Source organism: Ambystoma mexicanum, chromosome 2q (assembly GCF_040938575.1).
Source record: "Ambystoma mexicanum isolate Mex_15411 chromosome 2q, UKY_AmexF1_1, whole genome shotgun sequence".
NCBI classification, from domain to species: Eukaryota; Metazoa; Chordata; class Amphibia; order Caudata; family Ambystomatidae; genus Ambystoma; species Ambystoma mexicanum.
In genome coordinates, this window is record NC_090924.1 from 96,040,178 (window position 1) to 96,060,457 (window position 20,280).

Genomic DNA, 20,280 nt, shown 5'->3' on the forward strand with positions numbered 1-20,280 from the left:
ACTGGAAAAAATGTGACCTCTCATACAGAGCCAAACTGGTTGAAGTAAAAAAAGAATACTATAATACTCAAATTACCAGTGCTTCTAATTCCACTGGAAAATTGTTCCAAATCCTAAAATCCTTCGAAAAACCACCCACTCTCTCTTCACCCTTTCAACCAACCCTGACCGACTGCGAAGCAGTTCAACTTGCCTTTTCGAATAAAACAAAAAAGCTAGAGACTCCATTATAAATTGCAAAACAGATCCGTCACCACCTGCGCAACCCAAGGTGACATATCCTGCTCTAGACATCCCTAAATTCACATTCTCACCAGTTTCCATCGAAGACATGAATGACACTCTTTCTTCCATAAATTGCACCACCTGCGCCGAAAACATCATACCTCCAAAACTGATTCTTGATAATGTTGAAATCTTTTCCCCTTTTCTCTGTTGCATGACAAATGCTTCCTTCAGGGACCGGAAGGTACCGACAGAAATTAAAACAGTCACAGTCACCCCCCTAGTCAAGAAACCTGGACTAGATCAGCAAGACCCCACCAACCTCAGACCCATTACTAATTGTAACCTTCTCCTGAAGGTACTCGACAAAATAGCGACCAAGCAACTGCAAGATTATGTAGATCAACACAGCCTGCTACACCCCCAACAATCGGGCTTTAGAAGTGCCCACAGCACAGAGTCAGCACTGTTGGACTTGCAGACAGAAATGCTGAGCATCCTGGACAGAGGTAAAACAGGATTGTTAATCCTCTTGGACCTCTCGGCGGCTTTTGATCTGTTAGATCACGGAATGCTCCGAGAGGCCCTAGGCGCAGCTGGTAACTGCTCCCATGATGCAATAGATTGGGTATCATCATTTCTAGAAGACAGGAATTCAAAAATCAATTGGGCAGGTCATTCCACCTCACCCAAACCGGTAGATTGTGGCGTCCCTCAGGGAGCCAGCTTCTCTTCCTTGCTCTTCAACTTATACATCCGTTGCCTCTGTACACTTCTATCTCAGCTTGGAATCTTTTTCACCAATTTCGCTGACGATACTCAGCTCATTCTAGAGTTGAGTTGAAACCATTCCTTAGACAACGAGAAGTTATCAGTTATTTACAACACCATTGAAAACTGGATGATAACACACTGGATGTGTCTTAATAGCTCCAAAACAGAACTTATGACCTTTGGAAGCGCTAAAGCCTTAAACAATCTTGGCTCGGACTATTCCACCTTCAATATAAAAGACTCCACCATTAAGGTATCAAATAAGGTCAAAACCCTAGGTATTTATTTACAATCTTCCCTAGGTGCAGAAGCCCAAACCGTTTATTTAAAGCAAAATTGTCAATATTACCAAAGGCTTCTCTGCCAGATCAGACCATTTCTAAACATCAAGAATAGTGCCACGATAGGGAGAGCTACCATTCTGCCTCGCTTGGATTATGGGAATGCGTTAATGCTTGGCGCCAGCAACAACTGCCTGAAACAATGCCAGGTTATCCAGAATAATGCTGTCAGGTCCATCACTAACAAATCTAAGCGTGAACACATCACCAAGGACATAAATGATCTCCATTGGTTGGCAGTGAAGGAACGGATCCTGTTTAAATCACTGACCCTAACCCACCGATGTCTCTATGGCACAGCGCCAGCATACCTCAGGAAAAAATTCAGCTGGTATGAGCTGAGTCGTAGTTTGAGATCCGCCAAACAAGGACTGATCAATCCCAGCCTTCCAGGCAAAGCCACTGGTCTCGGTCGAGCTTTTCCAAGCCTGGCGACTTCCCACTGGAACAAACTGCCTTGCAGCCTTAGACTGGAAAGCAACATCCAACTCTTTAGGAAGCAATTGAAGACCTTTCTCTTCAAATAATTAGGCAACTACTACACCGCATCATGTTGCCATCTTTCTGCTCCTCCTCTCTCTACTCTCTTTTTGTGTCGTCCCGTTAATCTTCGTCCTTGTGTCTTTTTTCGCGCCCTGATGCGAGCTTCGGCGCATTACAAATAAATAAATAAATAAATAAAATAATACTTAGCCCATGCAATCAAATCACGTTTCTTCTCTGGTGGTACAGTATTGCGAGTGACAACCTTTGACCCTGCACCTCGATCGACTACAAGCGGCTCAGGACCACTTGGAAGAGAGGGAGCAGGCAAATTAAATGGAGGTACTGTAACTGGTGTGATAAGAAGAGGTGAATGAGCCGGAGGAAGGGGAACATTAGGAGGAGCAGGAACAATGGGAACAACAGCAGGTGGAGCAGGAATAACAGGAGGAAGAGGCAAAGCAGCAGGAAGAGTAACATACAGAGGTGGGGCAGAGGCACCAGGCCTTCGTTCATTTAACAATTTGTCTATAAATTCATCGGAAGCATGGAGGTCTTTGGAAGGATAGATTTTTTGAATTCCAAGTGAGAAAGCCCTATCCATATTCCAAATCGATTCAGAATGTTTGTCTTGGTTATACAATAATGCTTTTTCGGCGTTCGTCTTATGACAGCGCGCATGTTTTTCCCCACTTTTAAGTTGCTGCAACTCTTCTTTTTTCCAATTCTGCAAAACATCAAATGCTGCAGGTCTAGCCTTTTTCTTTAATAGGATTGACTCTAAATACTCAATACGAGGGATTTCAAAACTACCATTGATTGGCTACTGAAGTGCAGAGGCATGTCTGGTTTGTCTGTGCCAAATGTCATTAAACACTATACTTCCAATGCCATGCTTACAGTACATAGTACATGCCGGCGACCCCTCCTGTGGTGTGGGACGGCTAAATTCAAAAGATTGTCTATCGATGCGGAACAACGCCCTGAAGCAGGTAGACAATTTCCCAGGCATATCAAATTATTGGTGTTACCTGGTCAATAATTGTGTCTGCAGATACAATGCGCCAAATTCAAATGATCAGGGTTGAATTAAGAGTCGGGTCACGACTCACCTGAACAAACCTAAGGAGGTCCGATCGGATTTCAAAGAATCTTACCTAACTAATCTTACCTCGTGTATGGTGATTTCGGCAAATCTGCCAGCCTCGATAAGTGGACCCTCGTCAAGATGCCGTCTCGGACCACAAGCTAATTGTCCAGGGATCGGGTCGTGCAGTGCTGCTGAGGTGTTGCGTCTCGTTCAGTGGGGCCCCCTTCTGTCACACCGTTCGATTCCGGTCCGATAGCCTGAGTCAACCTTCAATAATCCGGCATCAATCTTGAGGGTCCCTATTCGGGTGCCAACTGTGAAAACAAAATCAAATATCGAGGCTGAGTACCCCAAAAGGAAATACACCGAACACGGGTTACAAAGGAACATACAAAGTACTTTATTTTATACTGAATCCAGTTACTAAAAACAGAGCAAAATCAGATATCTATCGGCCCTCAGTACAACACAACAAACTCCAGCGTGGTTCAATGTGTTCAGTGAGAGACGCTGTACATTAGAATGCATTGGCTTTTTATACTTTTTGTGAGCACGATGTCCAGCCCCACTTCGGGTTAATATTCCACTAATACATCACTGATCTAGGGTTCATGCCAAGTCTTGCACACCCGCATATAACTGGTTTGCTTTTAATACATATACCAACAAGCCTATACGGCAACTGTGTATTTTGGGATTTTCCATGTAGGTCTTCTTAAACATTAATACAATGTAGTTAAACAAGTGTTCTGTTCTCAGTATTTGAATACATTGTCTTTATCGTATACTCGTGGATTAGTTTCATTGCACGAGTAATCCTTTACATACAGGTCAACGAAGGACAAGGTCTCAGTTCACAACCTCAACAAGTGGCCTGCAGGCAAGTTATATATTAGCTACGTACAGAGGTCAAGACGGCCATGTTGTATTTTGAAATGACATTGTCTACCATTTTAACTCACAGGGTGACTTTACAAAGAGAACCTAAAATGGCGGATTGACCTAAAATGGCGGCTTACATTGATTAAAGGTCAGGACCTTGCAACACGGATTCCTTTGTAAGCGACTTATGAGCCCCTTGGCGTAGGCCAATATAGATATATTTATTGTGATAGGAGGAACGATATAATTTCTCTTTTGACAATAGGGCATTGTAAATCTTCGAGAATCAGAAACAATAAGTAGACCTTTCTTGTCACTGACCAACATGCCAACTTCATGCCTCCTTAAATGTGTTTTAATTTTGACATAGAGAGAATATGATTCACATAGTCTCACCTGGGACTATACACATGCTTTAAAAATGGTGGGAAAGACTGTTTAGATTTAATTCAGGCTTTTGTTGTGGCCTTGATGATCCTTTATGGCAGAAATATTTCTATGTTGCGTATGCCTGGTTTCATGACTTTTACAGATGCATTGAATAAATAATGGTAATTTGGTTGATAACGCTTATGACTCATGCTTGGACATTTTTTTAAATCTTAATACCATATCATTCACTAGTACGGAATTGTCATTTATGCCCTTCATATGGTGGCACTATAGACATAGTGCATCGTTATGTATTGAAACAACATGAAAAACTGTTCAAAGGAGTCCCACACCAATATCTTTCCATAAACAATGTATAAATAAAGTAGAGCTGCTAAAATTTATAACAGAAAGTAGAAAGTAAAAAAATAAATTGAGGATTCAGATCAGGAACAGAAAGATAAAGGAACACTTCTTGTTAGCGCAATTCATATTTTGGCATTAGCAGCAAATTAGACAATATATTATTTCATTTGTACTGTAGATATAAGAGAGCTCAGATTAGTTCTCATCCGTAATTTGAAATGTATCTAAAATAAGTATTTAGCACATTGCACTTACTGGAATAACATGTAACGATTTTATTTGAGAATAGATGTGTTTAATGGGTCATAATATAGTATTTTATAGGTGCATAAGTGTTGTATATTCCATGTCAACTATAAATTGCTTCATTTTTTGATAGATTTCTCTTTTTACAACATTTCCGTTTTTATCAACTATTATTTTGAATGAATCCTTAAAGATGGGAAAACAATAAAATTGTATATAGCGTACCCATCACTATTTAGTTATCATGTATCACCCTATAAATAGTTGATTTGTTAACAATCATTAAAAGTAATTTAAGCCTCTCAAGAAAGTGCTTCTGAAAATGTCTGCCTTGATCGAATGTTAATTGGCAATTGTGTGCAATGTGGTCACCATTTGGACCACATTCATTGACCAAATTCATAATGCCAAACCTTTAAATATATCAATAATTGTCACTCAGTCAAATATGCTTTTTTTTCGGAGTCTTGCTCCTTAAGAGCACACCATAGAAAACGATAAACATCCAAACTTCAATTATTCCTTAATTTATTTTCTAAAATACATACCTTAAAACATTGTGAGGCATTACGCTGAACAGAATCCCTCCAAAATGGATAAAACCTTGTCATATAAAAGTATTAAAATGTAATACATCATAGACATATAGCCGCACACAATCACAAACTAAAATAAGCACAACATTCTGTTATCCTTTGTGTTACTGATATTCATTAGACAATCATTATACTAGCTAGTTCTGGGAGTGTAGTTACTTGCAATAAAAGCTAATCTAATATTTCATCCTCCGTATAAGAACTGAGAGAGGGCAAGCACTACCTTACCATCTCCGGATCTAAGAAAAAGATCTTGGGCAGCAGAACAGGTTCTGCCTTGATAATCCCTATAGATCAGCTTTATCCATTTGACACGCGGTCCAGTATAAAGTAGGTATGCAAATAGAAAATTGACTTGATCTTCCTCATGACAAGAGCAATCGTGACACAAAGGCAATGTGTTACCAGTCAGCCTCTGGATTTAAGTGAGGCTACTGGTAATGTACCTTGTCTCAACGTAAGGTATTATTTAATACCCAGACATGGTTCAATGACATCCAGATACAGTTCTTAGTCATAATTTCGCCTATTAAAGGCTGCAGTCAATGGATTGCAGGCAACTTCCATAGATACTCCGTGCATCTATTATCAGCGTTTGATTTGAGATAAGAGGTGGTAAGGCTACCATCTATAACATGTCCTAAATCTGTTTTAAGAGCCCAGGAATGGAGGATTTGCTATACCTATTGACCATTTTGTGGCTGAATCCTAGCCGGGTCATCCTGGAGATAGAGGAGTTCAAGCGAAAAGGCCAGATTCCTTATACACTTAATCCACTCTAAATATTGGGCCCCTGGCTGCTCTGTAAGGCCCTACTGCACTGTTTGAAACTTGAACACGTGTGGGACAGGCTAAATCTTAATCCAGTGCAAGCCTGGTTTAGACTCAATAAGTCTTGCTAGGCTTCTGTATCCCAGTTCAATAAATAAAGCTAACTATGGGGCACTTGTTGGTAAGAGGAGGAAGCTTTTCAGGATCTGGTTTTCTTTAGTTTGTAAGGATTTCATGTTGATGAAACCCAAGATCTTTGCTTTTGAGGGGCTGCACAACAGTTTGTGTTTTATAGATTTCCTCACTAGATTTAATACATAGTCCCCATATTTTTGGAAACCTTTGAATAACACCTCCCTGTCATGCCAAGGTTAGACAACCTTTCTCAGTCTGTGTTTTCCATGAGCCTTCTTGGCTAAATCGTGTGCCCATGTGGTCATAAATGTTTACTTGTTCAGCACGGCTGCCTTTTAAAAACAGCTTGTAATTCACTCTCTTCTTGTATGATAGGTTCTGATAGGTTATTTATAAGGCCCGGGAGGATAGCTCAGCAGCAACGTGTTCGCCTTGCAAGGAAGACGATACAAAGCAACACAGGTTCGATCCCCGGGTCCGCGCATAGAAACCTCTGGGTATTTAAGCGTGTTATAAATACGTAAATAAGAAAAAAAAACTATTGCGCAGCTAAAAAACAAACTATTCCTGTAACAGTGCCATGATGCCCACGGGCTGTGCTTTAAAAGCAAAATAAAATAAGGTGCTTAATACCCTGAGGTTTCTAAGCGCAGACCCGGGGATCAAACCTGTGGTGTTCCGTGTCATTTTTGCTTCCAAGGCAAGCACGTTGCTGCTTGGCTATCCTCCTGAGACAGGCATGCCATACATTCAATCTTGCTTACATTGATTAATTCCCCTTTGTAGAGCATTTATTATCAAATATAGTCAGTTGTTTTTGTGGACCAGCCGGGGTCTCAGATATCAAAACCCCATCATCTGCGAAAAATAGAATTCCAACCTTCTCATCAGCAGTAACTAGAGCATCAGCTTCCAATTGTGAAATGGCCTCTATGAGATCATTAACATTAAAAGGAAACTATGTAGACGCAGGGACAAATCCTTGACACACATCCCGTGCAACTGGGTACAGTTCTGCACCAGCTTTATCTAGACCAACTCTTACATTAGCATAGATGTTGAGGTATAGGTATTTTACAATAACTAACAAGCGCGCCAGTATGCTAAAGATTGCATATTGTCCCATAGTTTGTTCCTTGGTAGACTATCAAATGCCATTTTTAAATCCACAAGAACAACATATAAATGCAGTCATTTCAAAATACAAACTTCTATATCATCATGTATAGTGGGAAAGCCCGATCAGCAGTTCTAATTTCTTGTTGAAAACACGCCTGCAAATGGGACAGGACATGCAAACTGTGGCATCCATCATCGAAGTAAAATGCTATAATTTTAGCACAAATCTTTGCCAATCAGTCCATTAGTGAGATGGGCCAATAGTTAATTGCATCAGCGTGATCCTCTTTCTTAAAAATTGGTACAATTTCCACCCCATATGCAAGAGGAATCCAAATAATAGGTTACTTTTTTTAAAGTCTACAGGTATACAATCAAGACTTGAGGACCTACACATGCACTACGAAGTGAGAGCCAATTCGATTTCCTTCAAGGAAAAATCCAAAGTGGGTGGCAAGAGTAATACTTCCATCACATTCTCAACTTGGTGGGCAGTATCTGGGCAGTAATGTCCCTGACAATAAATAGAGATATATTGTTTGGGCATCACTGGGAAAAATTTCACATTTGGTTTTGATTTCTCAAGAGTGTTTTTGGTATTTTGATTCAATCGCTTCTCTTAGCCTCTCCCGCCTATTCTCTTAGGAACCTTTTTTCTTGCAAGCAATTATACGTTTAATTTCTTGCTGTGCAATTTACTCATGATTACATTTTAAAGCGTGTAAAATGTTCAATTTCGCTTTTGAACACTCTTTATCAAACCATGCCACTCCCTTTGCATGTGTAGTTCTTACCTTGCCACAGATAATGTTACCAATGGCTTATGACTTCCACTAAACAGTCTCTCCCCTTGCACTTTTCCCCTTCCCCCCTCCTCTGTACTTTCGCGATCTCAATGTCACCTGGCCTAGTAAGATCGTTGTCTCTGTCTCCCCTCTGTTCCCCCTCCCTTGCCTCCTCACGACTTGAAACACTTGTGTATAGGCGCGTTATAAATGCCATATCATATCATAAGGGAGCACACAAAGTGGAAGGATCTTTAAACACAGTTAGCTGCCCATTATTAACATCGGCTGAGAGAGCCTAGAGCATGTTGATTAGTTAGTAGACTGCAGAGCTGTCAAACTCTGCAAAGCTGCTACAGGAGGTATAAGGAACTTCATGTTTCAGTGTTGCTGTGGTGGCAACACACTGTCAATCTTTCGGCGAGGATGTGGGATTGCAGAAATGGAGGTTGTCTGAAGAGGTCGGCAGGCACAACTGAAAGCAAGCATGACACCCTCTACTCCGCTATCCACTCAAAAAGCAAATCTTATCAATAAGGGTTAACATAAACACACAAAACCTCACACAACATTTCAGACACCCCCAGAGGGCAGAGTGCTCAGCTTGTCCACTTAGGTCCACTCAGCCAATGAGCATCACATATCAATTCTTAAGTATGAAGTATTCCTCCACCAGGTTTCGACTATCTGGCGAAAATCACTATAAATATAATTGTATATATTGATGATTATACAAGTGTGGATTTCTTTTGGTGTATACACATTCACTTTATTTCATTAAATTCCATGTCACATTAACAGACCATATAATTGTTCGATTCCTTACGTTATAGTAATCCTTTCTCGATCTTGACTTGAAATTGTATAATAACGTTCAAAATATAAGCTTTAGATGTACGAGTATTTATATGAGACTTACCAGCATTCCTAAAGGACTAAAAAAAGCGGATGATATGATTTTGTTGATAATTGAGTATTTAACGATTTGGAATGGGAATCCTGTCAGTAACTGTTCATATTGAACCACTTATGTTTCAACATGATCCAAGGTTCTTGAACTGCTAGGTTTCCTCATGGTGCATCTTCAGAAATGTGTCATTCTCAACAATGTGTTACATAAGGTTTGAAAGAAAGGGAAAGAACACAGATGCTCATAGGTTTGCTGAGCAAGTGGGTGCACTTTGGAGAGGTGGTCTTCTCACTTGACCCCAGATCCAGATGTCAGATGTATTGAGTGCTGATGTGTATTAGCTGTTGAATAATCTCTCGTCGCCCCGCTTCTGTTTCCGTCGCCCAGGTCTTCCTCCCCAAAGATGACACAGCAGATGAGGGATCTCCAGCTAGCACAGGCTAGAAAGCCTTCCGGCCCGTCTTCCCCAAATGCTGCCAAGAGGCTCTACCGTAACCTGTCTGGGAAGTTCAGAGTCAACTACACATCGTTTGATGAGGGCAGTCTGGTGGCAAGAAGCGAGAAGGAGAAGATTCGCAAGTCATGTCTTGTAAGTTCATTGCACTTATAAGTTTCTGTGAACACAGGATTTGGGAGTTAATACAGACGTTGCTCCCTTAATGGGGGTTTGGCCAAGATTACAAAAATTCTGACACAATTACAACTCTCACTGGCCCTCATTAGGACCCTGGCGCTAAGGGGTTTGCGGCAGCGTTAGCTGCGCCGACCCCTTACCGCCAACTACGAGTTCCCATAGCGCCATGGTCATTTTTCCGCCCGCTTTTTGCGGGCGTAAAAATCCATGGCGCTATGGGACCTCGGTGTTAATTACGCCACCGTAGTGTACGGTGGCGTAATTAACACCTTCCCCACTCCCATTGAGCCCTATGGGGCCGAAATGGGAATGGGGAAGGGTAAATGGGTCAATGGGGACTTACCGCCCCGCCGACCTCGGAATGGGGCGGTAAGTCCGCCATCCGCCATGGCGTAAAGGGACTTTGCGCCATGGCGGAAAAGTCCGCCGATGGCGGAAAAAATCCGCCAGGGTCGTAATGAGGGCCACTGTCCATAGAAAACCTCCGAAAATGATCAAGGACATATTTGTTGTGCATTTTTCTTATGCCTTTAGTAGTTTTTATTGCTGGGAACGTAACATTCTTTAGTAAAGTCTTTTGTTAACGCGGGTTGAAGCTGAATCACGTTAATCTGGAACTCAGATATTGTCGTCGTGGCGCAAGAATTTTCAAACATGCCTACATGCCAGGGTGGAAGAACAGAGGACTGTTTATGGAGTTAGTGGATAGAACCAGCGCCCGTCCCCAAAAGCAGATCCACACTCACCCCATCGAGGGTCATCTCCAAACCTCTCGTTCCCTGAAGCCACTGTGAATGATGGTGTGGCATTGGCAGAGTTATGTGCAGAGGCAGTCTGGACTCTACCTGCAAATGTTTGATGGGCGACTATGAAGATAGGAGTAAGCCAGGCCAGAGAGACATCACCACCCCAGAAGTGTTCCATTTGCTAGACCATGGGCAGCAGCTGCAGAGCACAGACAGCAAACTAACACTGCTTTGCCTTTTATGTATCTTTGCACATGCGCTGCCGCTTCTAAACATTCTCAAAAGCTTTCCTATTCAGAGGGACAGCCAGTTTAAGGGACTTTGGGGGGCTGGAGGGCCTGCACATTTGGTGCCCCACACGAAATCAAAGAAATGAAGGAGTCCAGGAATCTCTGGTCCCCCCACCCCTATCATTGTGATCACAATCCAGCAGCTATTGAGTTAAGCATGAGACCACCTTTTAAGTCAGTTGAATAATAATAATAATAATAATAAACACGTGGCATTTCAAGGGTCTTTAAGAATTCACGTTGAAGTTACAGGTGTCTTTACCTAGATGCAGGATACACTTTAACAATGGCAGCCACTAGGGAAGATAATCTGTGATTTTCTCTAAGGAATATCTAGTAATTTAGTTTTACCTTTCTTTTCATAATATCGCCAAAATTGTCCCTTGGAGTATACATATGATTTTCGGTTGTTTGTATACACATTTTTTCTTATTCCTGACCTGTGCACTGTTTTGATCATATTTTTTTCCCTTTTTTTTTCTTGCTTTGCCACTATGGATATATTGCCACTCTGGTTTATAAGCGAGATTGGCTATTTTTTTAGTCCCATTTTTTAAGCTGTCATGTTCACGACCCTCTATGTGCAATTTGACACATCTCATATATAAAATCTGCGTTGTAGTCTGCTATCTTCAAATCTTGATGCTGTCTAAGTTGGCCTTACCAGATGATTTCAAGTTTACATGTTCTAGTCTGAGGTATATAGTCAACCCCATAAAAATGCCTATGTATTTTAGCTCTGATAATATGTGCCAGCTAACCTTTAGAATCATTGTTAATTACAATTGTTGACCCATACATTGTGTATGTTATCTACTGGTCGACCGGCATTTGCACTATTGTGATTCTGCGTTTTTGCACATCTACATATGCTGCTTTTTGACCAACCGGCACTTGCACCTTACGTCATCATGTCATTATGCCCAGAGACTGACATGGCATATTAATTGTTGCTTTGCAATTTTACTATCATATTGTCAATGTTGACTAGTTTTTATCTTGGCATGTCTATTTGATCTTGCTGACTTGTATAATATTTATGCTGCCCATTGGGTGATCTGCACTTGCACTTTAAGCCGATCTGGCTTTTATGACCTTGCCTTGTTGCACATCTATTTATGCTGCCCCTGTTTGATTTGTACTTGCACTTTATGCCATCATGGGTTTGAACATAACTCAAACAGAAACGGTACATTGATTGCTGTCTTGCACTGTACAATTATGTTTTGAAATACTGACTATTTTGTAAATATCTTCTTTTGTCTGATCTTCTGGTGGCTTTTCTATGGCTACCTCCTGCGGCACTGTGCCCGATATATCGTCTACCAAGACTATTGAGTTATAGTGTTTGCTATTTGGTCAAAGTCCATTGATACATATGTATGCCAAGATTCCTTGGACATATTCGGACCATAAATGACACTGTTTTCTCTTCTAGCACTTTAGCCTGCCCTTAGATCGACTATGTATTCGGTAGAAATTTTAAAGAGTACAGAATGTATATATATTTTTATGGTGTAATTCTGCTTTTTTACAATCAGGCATTTATATTATGGTATATTGGCAGTGTGTACAGAATTGCATCTCTATCCCTGTACCAGTATATATACATTTTATTAGTGTATTCTAAGACGGTATGTGTGCTACAATGCTGGTTCATCTTTGACTTGCTATTCCAATATGGCCGCCAGCACCAACAGCCTTTCATGGTACTTTTACCTCAGGCAACATAGATGATGGACTACACGCTATTGTTTATTTATTTGTGTCTGTACTGCTCTGCACCACGTGATCAAGCGCTCAGTTGAGCGTGAAAAGCGTTGTGGGTGGGCCGTTTACCGGGCGTCCTGCCTCTGTCTGTCTTGCTGTTTCCCCATTCTCCCCCCCCCCTTTTTTTTGCTCTGCACACACCGTGCAGGTTATTGTGATTATTAAAATAATTTTTACATTCTTCACATATTGTGTGAGCATTGTGCATTCTTTCTGGGGGTCCTCTCCCCTTTTGGGATTGTGGGACCCTTTTGGATCCATGCTGAGTGCGGTCCGCCTTTCTTCCTTCAGTTTCTCTGCTATTGACACACGGAGCGTACCGTGTTGGACCTGCACCAACTTTTTCTTTCCTTTTTTCCGGCGCGTCTGCCGCTTAGAGTCGCCTTGTCAAGCGGTATCGCTGCCATTAGGGGCGGATTTATCTGCAAACTGATGCTGAGCCGTACTGCAGAGGAAGTGCAGCCCGAGAACACCTGCCTTTGTGAGTATCAGACGCGTGCCGGAGGACGCGCGGACTGTGACCGCACGGTAGGTGAGTATTTCTTGTGTTTTCTGCATTTCTTCCTTTATGTCATTATGACGGTACTACAGAGCTCTAGCATTTCACCCTAGTTTCTTCTTTGCCATTCCATATTGTTAGTTTCAATGGATTAGGCATGCTGTGGTAATCTTACTTTAAATGAATGCAACTTCATGCTCACACGTGACGAATGTTTTTTATTTATTTGGAAGTTGATGTTCCCAAAGTAAACTTTAAATACCCCTTTTTTTTCGTTGAACATCATTTGGGGTGCGGGGATACACAGCGCTTTCTGACATGCAGGACGCCTGGGTAACAGCTCGGCTTGCACAGGCCAAGGATCTTTTCAGTGAATCTCAAGTGTTACCTACTTCAGTACCACCTATGGGGACAAAAAAGAACAATGCTAGTCTTAATCCGGAAATTACCTTGCTCAAAGACATAGAAAAATTACGCAGAAGGGAAATCTCCAAATGGTGGGAGGAATACTCTTTACAAAATTATTTGGATGTTGGACGCATACCACGAGGACTACGAATTTTGACAATGCCGTCCTTTGAGGATCAGGACCCTGCCATGCTCCAAGAATGGGGAGATGCCAGTAAGGGGTGTTCAGCACACTTCCTTACCATTCTGGTCAAGTATGCTAAAACAGATAGGTCTAAGGCTTTGGAAGAGCTTGCGAAAAAGGAAACAGAACTTACTAAATTGTCGCAGTCTGAGGAGGGAAAACAACTCCGTGGTAAAATCAACGAATCATTACTTACATATGAAGATGAAATTAAACAACGAAAGCATCGAAAGTTCATCAGGGACAAAATTGACTACGAGACAGGCAGGATTTTCACGTTTGCCAGAAGATTTGACTCATTACGGAAAAAACCGATGGCCCAGCCAATAGCTGGTGGCGACCTTGATTCCATCTCGTCCGAATCAGACGTCTCAACCTTTGAAAATGAGGAACCGTCGGTGAAGTTGAATTTTTTAGACGAGATGAGACTGTTATGCCAAGATGGCAAGAATCAGAAACAACGGTGAAGGGGCCGAGGCAGAGGAAAAGGAAGAGGAAGGGGACAGAAATCACGAGGAGGAAAATTACTCGGCGAGGCCAGCGTGGGAAACGGGCCAGAAGTATGCCTAGAGAGCAGAGCAATGCGCTCTGGAACCAAAAAATAACTAGTGACAATATGCAGTTGTGCCAAATCATTAATTTATCCTCACATATACTTACTCAAGCCCAAGTTTCTGTTCTCTCTCTTGGACTTAACTTCTGTCCTACAAAAACTTTTGATTATGTTCAGTCACGTATTGACCTGGATAAATTTATTCGAAAGATCAGACTTAAGAAATTTTTCTCTTCTAATCCAACTGTGCCAAAACCATCAACATCTCGTAGTGGACACACTGATCTTTTGATTTCTGATCTTCCATCTCTTATGGACTTGGCTTGCCTTGAAGATTCCGACTTTGATCCAACTAATGTCTGTCTTACTGAGTTCGGTATTGACCCTGATTGGGATGTACGAACTAAACTCAAGGACAAGTCCAAATTCAATCCACAATTTTCCGTCGGTGGATGTATCGAAGCATTTTATGATCTATGCATCAATGACCTCAGGAAGTTACGAAACAGTACCATCAAGAGTAAGTACAATCTTACTTGTGCTCAACTCATGGCCATCAGTGAACTACAAAGCTTGCCCAACATCGTCATCAAACCGGCTGATAAGGGTTCCAACATTGTTATTCAAGATCGTGTTCATTATGTATTGGAGGCCAATCGCCAACTTAAAGATCGACTGTGCTATGTCCAACTTGCAAAAAATCCTTTTGACAATATCCAGTCTGAACTCAAAAATTTGTGTACTAAGTGGGTTGAAATCGGGCTCATCGATGATGACCTTGTTAAATTTTTGGTTCCATCCGGGTTTACTATACCTACAATCTACTTCCTACCAAAAACACATAAATCTCTTGTGCATCCACCAGGTAGGCCCATAGTTACTTTGTGCGGTTCTCTTCTCGAGCATCTGGCCCAGTTCGTAGATGAAACCTTATTTCCCCTTGTGTCAGCTTCACCTTCATACCTACGGGACACCAAGGACTTTTTACAACATATCTCTAATATACCTTGGGAGGAGGGCTTACTTTTAGCAACCCTTGATGTTGTCTCTCTTTACACCTCCATTGACCATCAAGTTGGTATGGATGCTTGTAGATATTTTCTTGACACACGCTCATTGAATTTTTTCAGCCACAGTTCTATGATTCTTGAGATGCTCTCCTTCTGCTTAAACAACAATGTTTTTTTGTTTGAGGGTTCCTTCTTTCGTCAGGTAAGGGGTACTGCCATGGGTAGTACCTTTGCTCCCTCGTATGCTAACTTAACAATGGGATGGTGGGAGGCAACCTTCCTGACTGATTTGCTTTCATCCAGCTACGCCACACACATTGTCGCATGGTGGCGATACATTGATGATGTGTTCGTCATATGGAAAGGGACTAAGGCTGAATGGCAGTCATTCGTGAAGCTGATCAATACCAACATGTCTAATTTGAGCTTCACAGAATGCAATAGTATGACCAAAATTGTTTACCTTGATGTAGTGGTGACTCTCGAGAGAGCTGGTCTATGTACAGCATTATACAAAAAACCTACAAATACTGGTTTGCCTTTACATGCCACAAGTTGCCATCCTACATCATGTAAACACAGCATTCCATATGGCGAATTCATTAGATATCGTAGGAACTGCTCAGATTTAGCTTCTTTCGATCATCACTGTGCCCTGGCGGCCAAAGATTTCATTAAGCAAGGGTATGAGCGCAGAATTGTAGAACTGGCCTACACTAAAGCACGTGGACTGTCTAGGGATCATTTACTATATAGCACTAAGCCCGCTAGAACTACTGTCAATGATGAACCCCGCCTGATTGTAACATTTGATAATGCCTCCAATCATGTCCGCAAAATCATTGAACGACATTGGCGGATTCTCATCATTGACAAGGACCTATGCCCTTTACTTTCCAAACGGCCTACCATCACATATAAACGCGTACCCTCGCTTGGGGACAAATTGGTTTCCAGTTTCTTGCCACCCATTAATACTAATTCATCATATATGAAATCATTGATGGAATCTCCTATAGGCTTTTCGAAATGTTGTAAATGCAAGGCCTGCTTCCACGCCATTACGTGCAAATCCTTTCTGCACCCGGTTACTCAATGTAATCAGCTGATTAATTTTTCAATGAATTGTGATACCACCTTTGTGGTCTATGTACTCTCCTGTCCTTGTAGGAGATGGTATGTCGGGAGTACTACATGCAAGCTTAAGCTTAGAATACTACAGCATCTCAGGGCAATCAAAAACTCTGATCCCGCATACCCCATGGCCAAGCATTTCAAAGAAAAACACAATAATGACCATTCTCTCCTAAAATTCTTTGCAGTGGCGCACATTCCGCTTCATCCCAGAGGAGGGAATCGTGTGCTCAAATTAAGGCAGCTAGAGACCAGATTTATTCTGGATTTCGATACCAAGTTCCCCAATGGTCACAACCTTGACGAGGAGCTTCATACGTTCATAGGTACATAGATGATGTTACTTTGTAATTGTCTGTTTAGAGTATTTTCCCCAATTGTGTGATGCACCCTTCAAGCTACTCAGACTGAACCTAATGTATTTGGCTTCATTTATAAGTACTGGCTTACCTTTTCCCCTTTTTCTTGTCCCTTGGAGTATACATATGATTTTCGGTTGTTTGTATACACATTTTTTCTTATTCCTGACCTGTGCACTGTTTTGATCATATTTTTTTCCCTTTTTTTTTCTTGCTTTGCCACTATGGATATATTGCCACTCTGGTTTATAAGCGAGATTGGCTATTTTTTTAGTCCCATTTTTTAAGCTGTCATGTTCACGACCCTCTATGTGCAATTTGACACATCTCATATATAAAATCTGCGTTGTAGTCTGCTATCTTCAAATCTTGATGCTGTCTAAGTTGGCCTTACCAGATGATTTCAAGTTTACATGTTCTAGTCTGAGGTATATAGTCAACCCCATAAAAATGCCTATGTATTTTAGCTCTGATAATATGTGCCAGCTAACCTTTAGAATCATTGTTAATTACAATTGTTGACCCATACATTGTGTATGTTATCTACTGGTCGACCGGCATTTGCACTATTGTGATTCTGCGTTTTTGCACATCTACATATGCTGCTTTTTGACCAACCGGCACTTGCACCTTACGTCATCATGTCATTATGCCCAGAGACTGACATGGCATATTAATTGTTGCTTTGCAATTTTACTATCATATTGTCAATGTTGACTAGTTTTTATCTTGGCATGTCTATTTGATCTTGCTGACTTGTATAATATTTATGCTGCCCATTGGGTGATCTGCACTTGCACTTTAAGCCGATCTGGCTTTTATGACCTTGCCTTGTTGCACATCTATTTATGCTGCCCCTGTTTGATTTGTACTTGCACTTTATGCCATCATGGGTTTGAACATAACTCAAACAGAAACGGTACATTGATTGCTGTCTTGCACTGTACAATTATGTTTTGAAATACTGACTATTTTGTAAATATCTTCTTTTGTCTGATCTTCTGGTGGCTTTTCTATGGCTACCTCCTGCGGCACTGTGCCCGATATATCGTCTACCAAGACTATTGAGTTATAGTGTTTGCTATTTGGTCAAAGTCCATTGATACATATGTATGCCAAGATTCCTTGGACATATTCGGACCATAAATGACACTGTTTTCTCTTCTAGCACTTTAGCCTGCCCTTAGATCGACTATGTATTCGGTAGAAATTTTAAAGAGTACAGAATGTATATATATTTTTATGGTGTAATTCTGCTTTTTTACAATCAGGCATTTATATTATGGTATATTGGCAGTGTGTACAGAATTGCATCTCTATCCCTGTACCAGTATATATACAATTTATTAGTGTATTCTAAGACGGTATGTGTGCTACAATGCTGGTTCATCTTTGACTTGCTATTCCAATATGGCCGCCAGCACCAACAGCCTTTCATGGTACTTTTACCTCAGGCAACATAGATGATGGACTACACGCTATTGTTTATTTATTTGTGTCTGTACTGCTCTGCACCACGTGATCAAGCGCTCAGTTGAGCGTGAAACGCGTTGTGGGTGGGCCGTTTACCGGGCGTCCTGCCTCTGTCTGTCTTGCTGTTTCCCCATTCTCCCCCCCCCTTTTTTTTGCTCTGCACACACCGTGCAGGTTATTGTGATTATTAAAATAATTTTTACATTCTTCACATATTGTGTGAGCATTGTGCATTCTTTCTGGGGGTCCTCTCCCCTTTTGGGATTGTGGGACCCTTTTGGATCCATGCTGAGTGCGGTCCGCCTTTCTTCCTTCAGTTTCTCTGATATATATATATATATATATATATATATATTTTTTTTTTTTTTTTTTTTTTTTTGGGGGGGGTTTCTAAAAACCCATTTTTGTAAAAAACGAAAACCCGAAAAATAAATATATAATTGAAAAAAAAAATCGACCATTTGGTTTTCGACCAAATTGCGTCGACCAAATGTCATTCGACCAGTTTTAGGTCGACCAAATGTCTGGACACCGCCTCGGGTAAACATTGGCTGCTGTGATGAGGTGGTGGCAGAGGATGTGGTGGTCGATGAAGTCAAATGCAGCTGAGAGGTCTAGTAGAAGGATGATTGTACGAGTACCTTCATCTCTGAACTCATCCAGCTGGTTCTTCACGCTGAGCAGGGCAGATTCAGTGCCATGGCTAGGATGGAAGCCTTATTGTCACGTTCCTAGGATGTGCTGGGCCCCACGAAAGTGCTGGATTTACGTTTAGGATGCTCTGTCTACCATTTTCAGTAGAAAAGGGACTGTGGTGATGGTCTGGTAATTTTTGGGGATGGTTGGATCGAGGAAAGCTTTCTTGATCAGTAGAAGAACCCAGGCTTCTTTAAGACTGGTGGGTTGCAAAGGAGCTGTTTATGAGTTTGATGATGAAAGGAACAAGGGAATCTGAGCATTCCTAGACTATGGAGGCTGGGCAGATGTCTCCTTTGCACCTGGTGGGTTTCAGGCTGTTAAGGATGGAGGCTGGCTCTTATTCAGTGACAGGTCTAACAATGAACAGTGGGGTATGTTCGGTGGTTTGCTTGGCAAGGTCAGGAGTGTGTCCTATGGTAGGCATGGTAGGGCATTTGAGTAGGGATTGTTTGTGTAGGATTTATTTGTGGAGCAATTCTATTTTATTCAACATGGCATTTTGTATCTCTGTGAACCAAGCTGCATCTTTGTTGAAGGCAGGGGTGGGGCAGCTACCGTTTCAAGCTCTCTTAGAATGGGAAATATCTCTCTTGTGGTAGAGTTAGCATTGGCGATTCTGATGTTAAAAGAGGTTGCTTTAGCTGGGTTTATTGCGTGTCTGTAAGTTTTTGAGGCACTGGCAAAGTGTATTTTGTGCAAGTCTTTGGGGCTACTCCTCCAGTTGGCTTCTTCTGTGCATTTTTTGGCACAGAGCTCAAGGAGCTCCTGAGGTAACCAGACATTGGCATGTCTTGCCTGTTTGGGTTTGCGGGGGGCTAGAGGTGCAACAATGTTAACTGCCGTTGTTGGTGTCCTTGCATATAGGTCTGCAAGTGAATTGGGGTTCCTGGAGTGGAGGTATAAGGGATTCAGATCCTGTAGCATGGTTCAATGGCATCTTTTGAGAGTTTGCAAGAGGTGTGGGTGAGTGTAGAGGAAGGCGAGATGGTGAAAGCCACAATGTGGTGGTCAACCCAAGGGCGGGGGTGTAGGCGCTGATGGCAGTGTGACAATTAAGGTCCACTATCCAGTCGAGGGTGCAGTCTTTGTCATGAGTAGGGTATTGATATGGTGAGTAAAGCCCAGTGCAGTGAGGGAGTTGGCAACTGAGGTAGCATTGATATCCGCAGGGTCGTTGAGGCCAAGGCTCATATAACCGAGTAGCATTGTTTTGGCTGTGGGCTTGATGTATGAGCTAAGTAGATGAAGGAGGTCCTCTTCGAAGTAGAGATTGGGTCTTGGAGGGTGATGATGATGTGGAGGATGAGGGTTTCTGTGTGAGAGGTGGCAATTTTTATATAGATTAAGTTGCAATTCCCAGCCAAGGATGCAGTAATGCGTCTGATAGCAAGAGCTTCTTTGGCAATCAGGGCATTACAATAGTCAA

General features: G+C 41.7%; 1 protein-coding gene across 8 annotated transcripts in view; it reads left to right on the plus strand.

Annotated features, from left to right (window-relative positions):
- The window catches only part of LOC138569187 (ankyrin repeat and fibronectin type-III domain-containing protein 1-like), a 2,784,778-nt gene that overhangs the window by 2,302,318 nt on the left and 462,180 nt on the right, over positions 1-20,280 (plus strand). For all 8 annotated transcript variants that reach the window (XR_011303172.1, XM_069646931.1, XM_069646929.1 and 5 more), the window contains one exon: positions 9,483-9,684. Coding sequence is in view for 7 of the 8 variants with exons in the window: in XM_069646931.1 (XP_069503032.1) it covers positions 9,483-9,684 (202 nt within the window). In the remaining variant the exon portion in view is untranslated. The remainder of the gene's footprint in view (positions 1-9,482; positions 9,685-20,280) is intronic.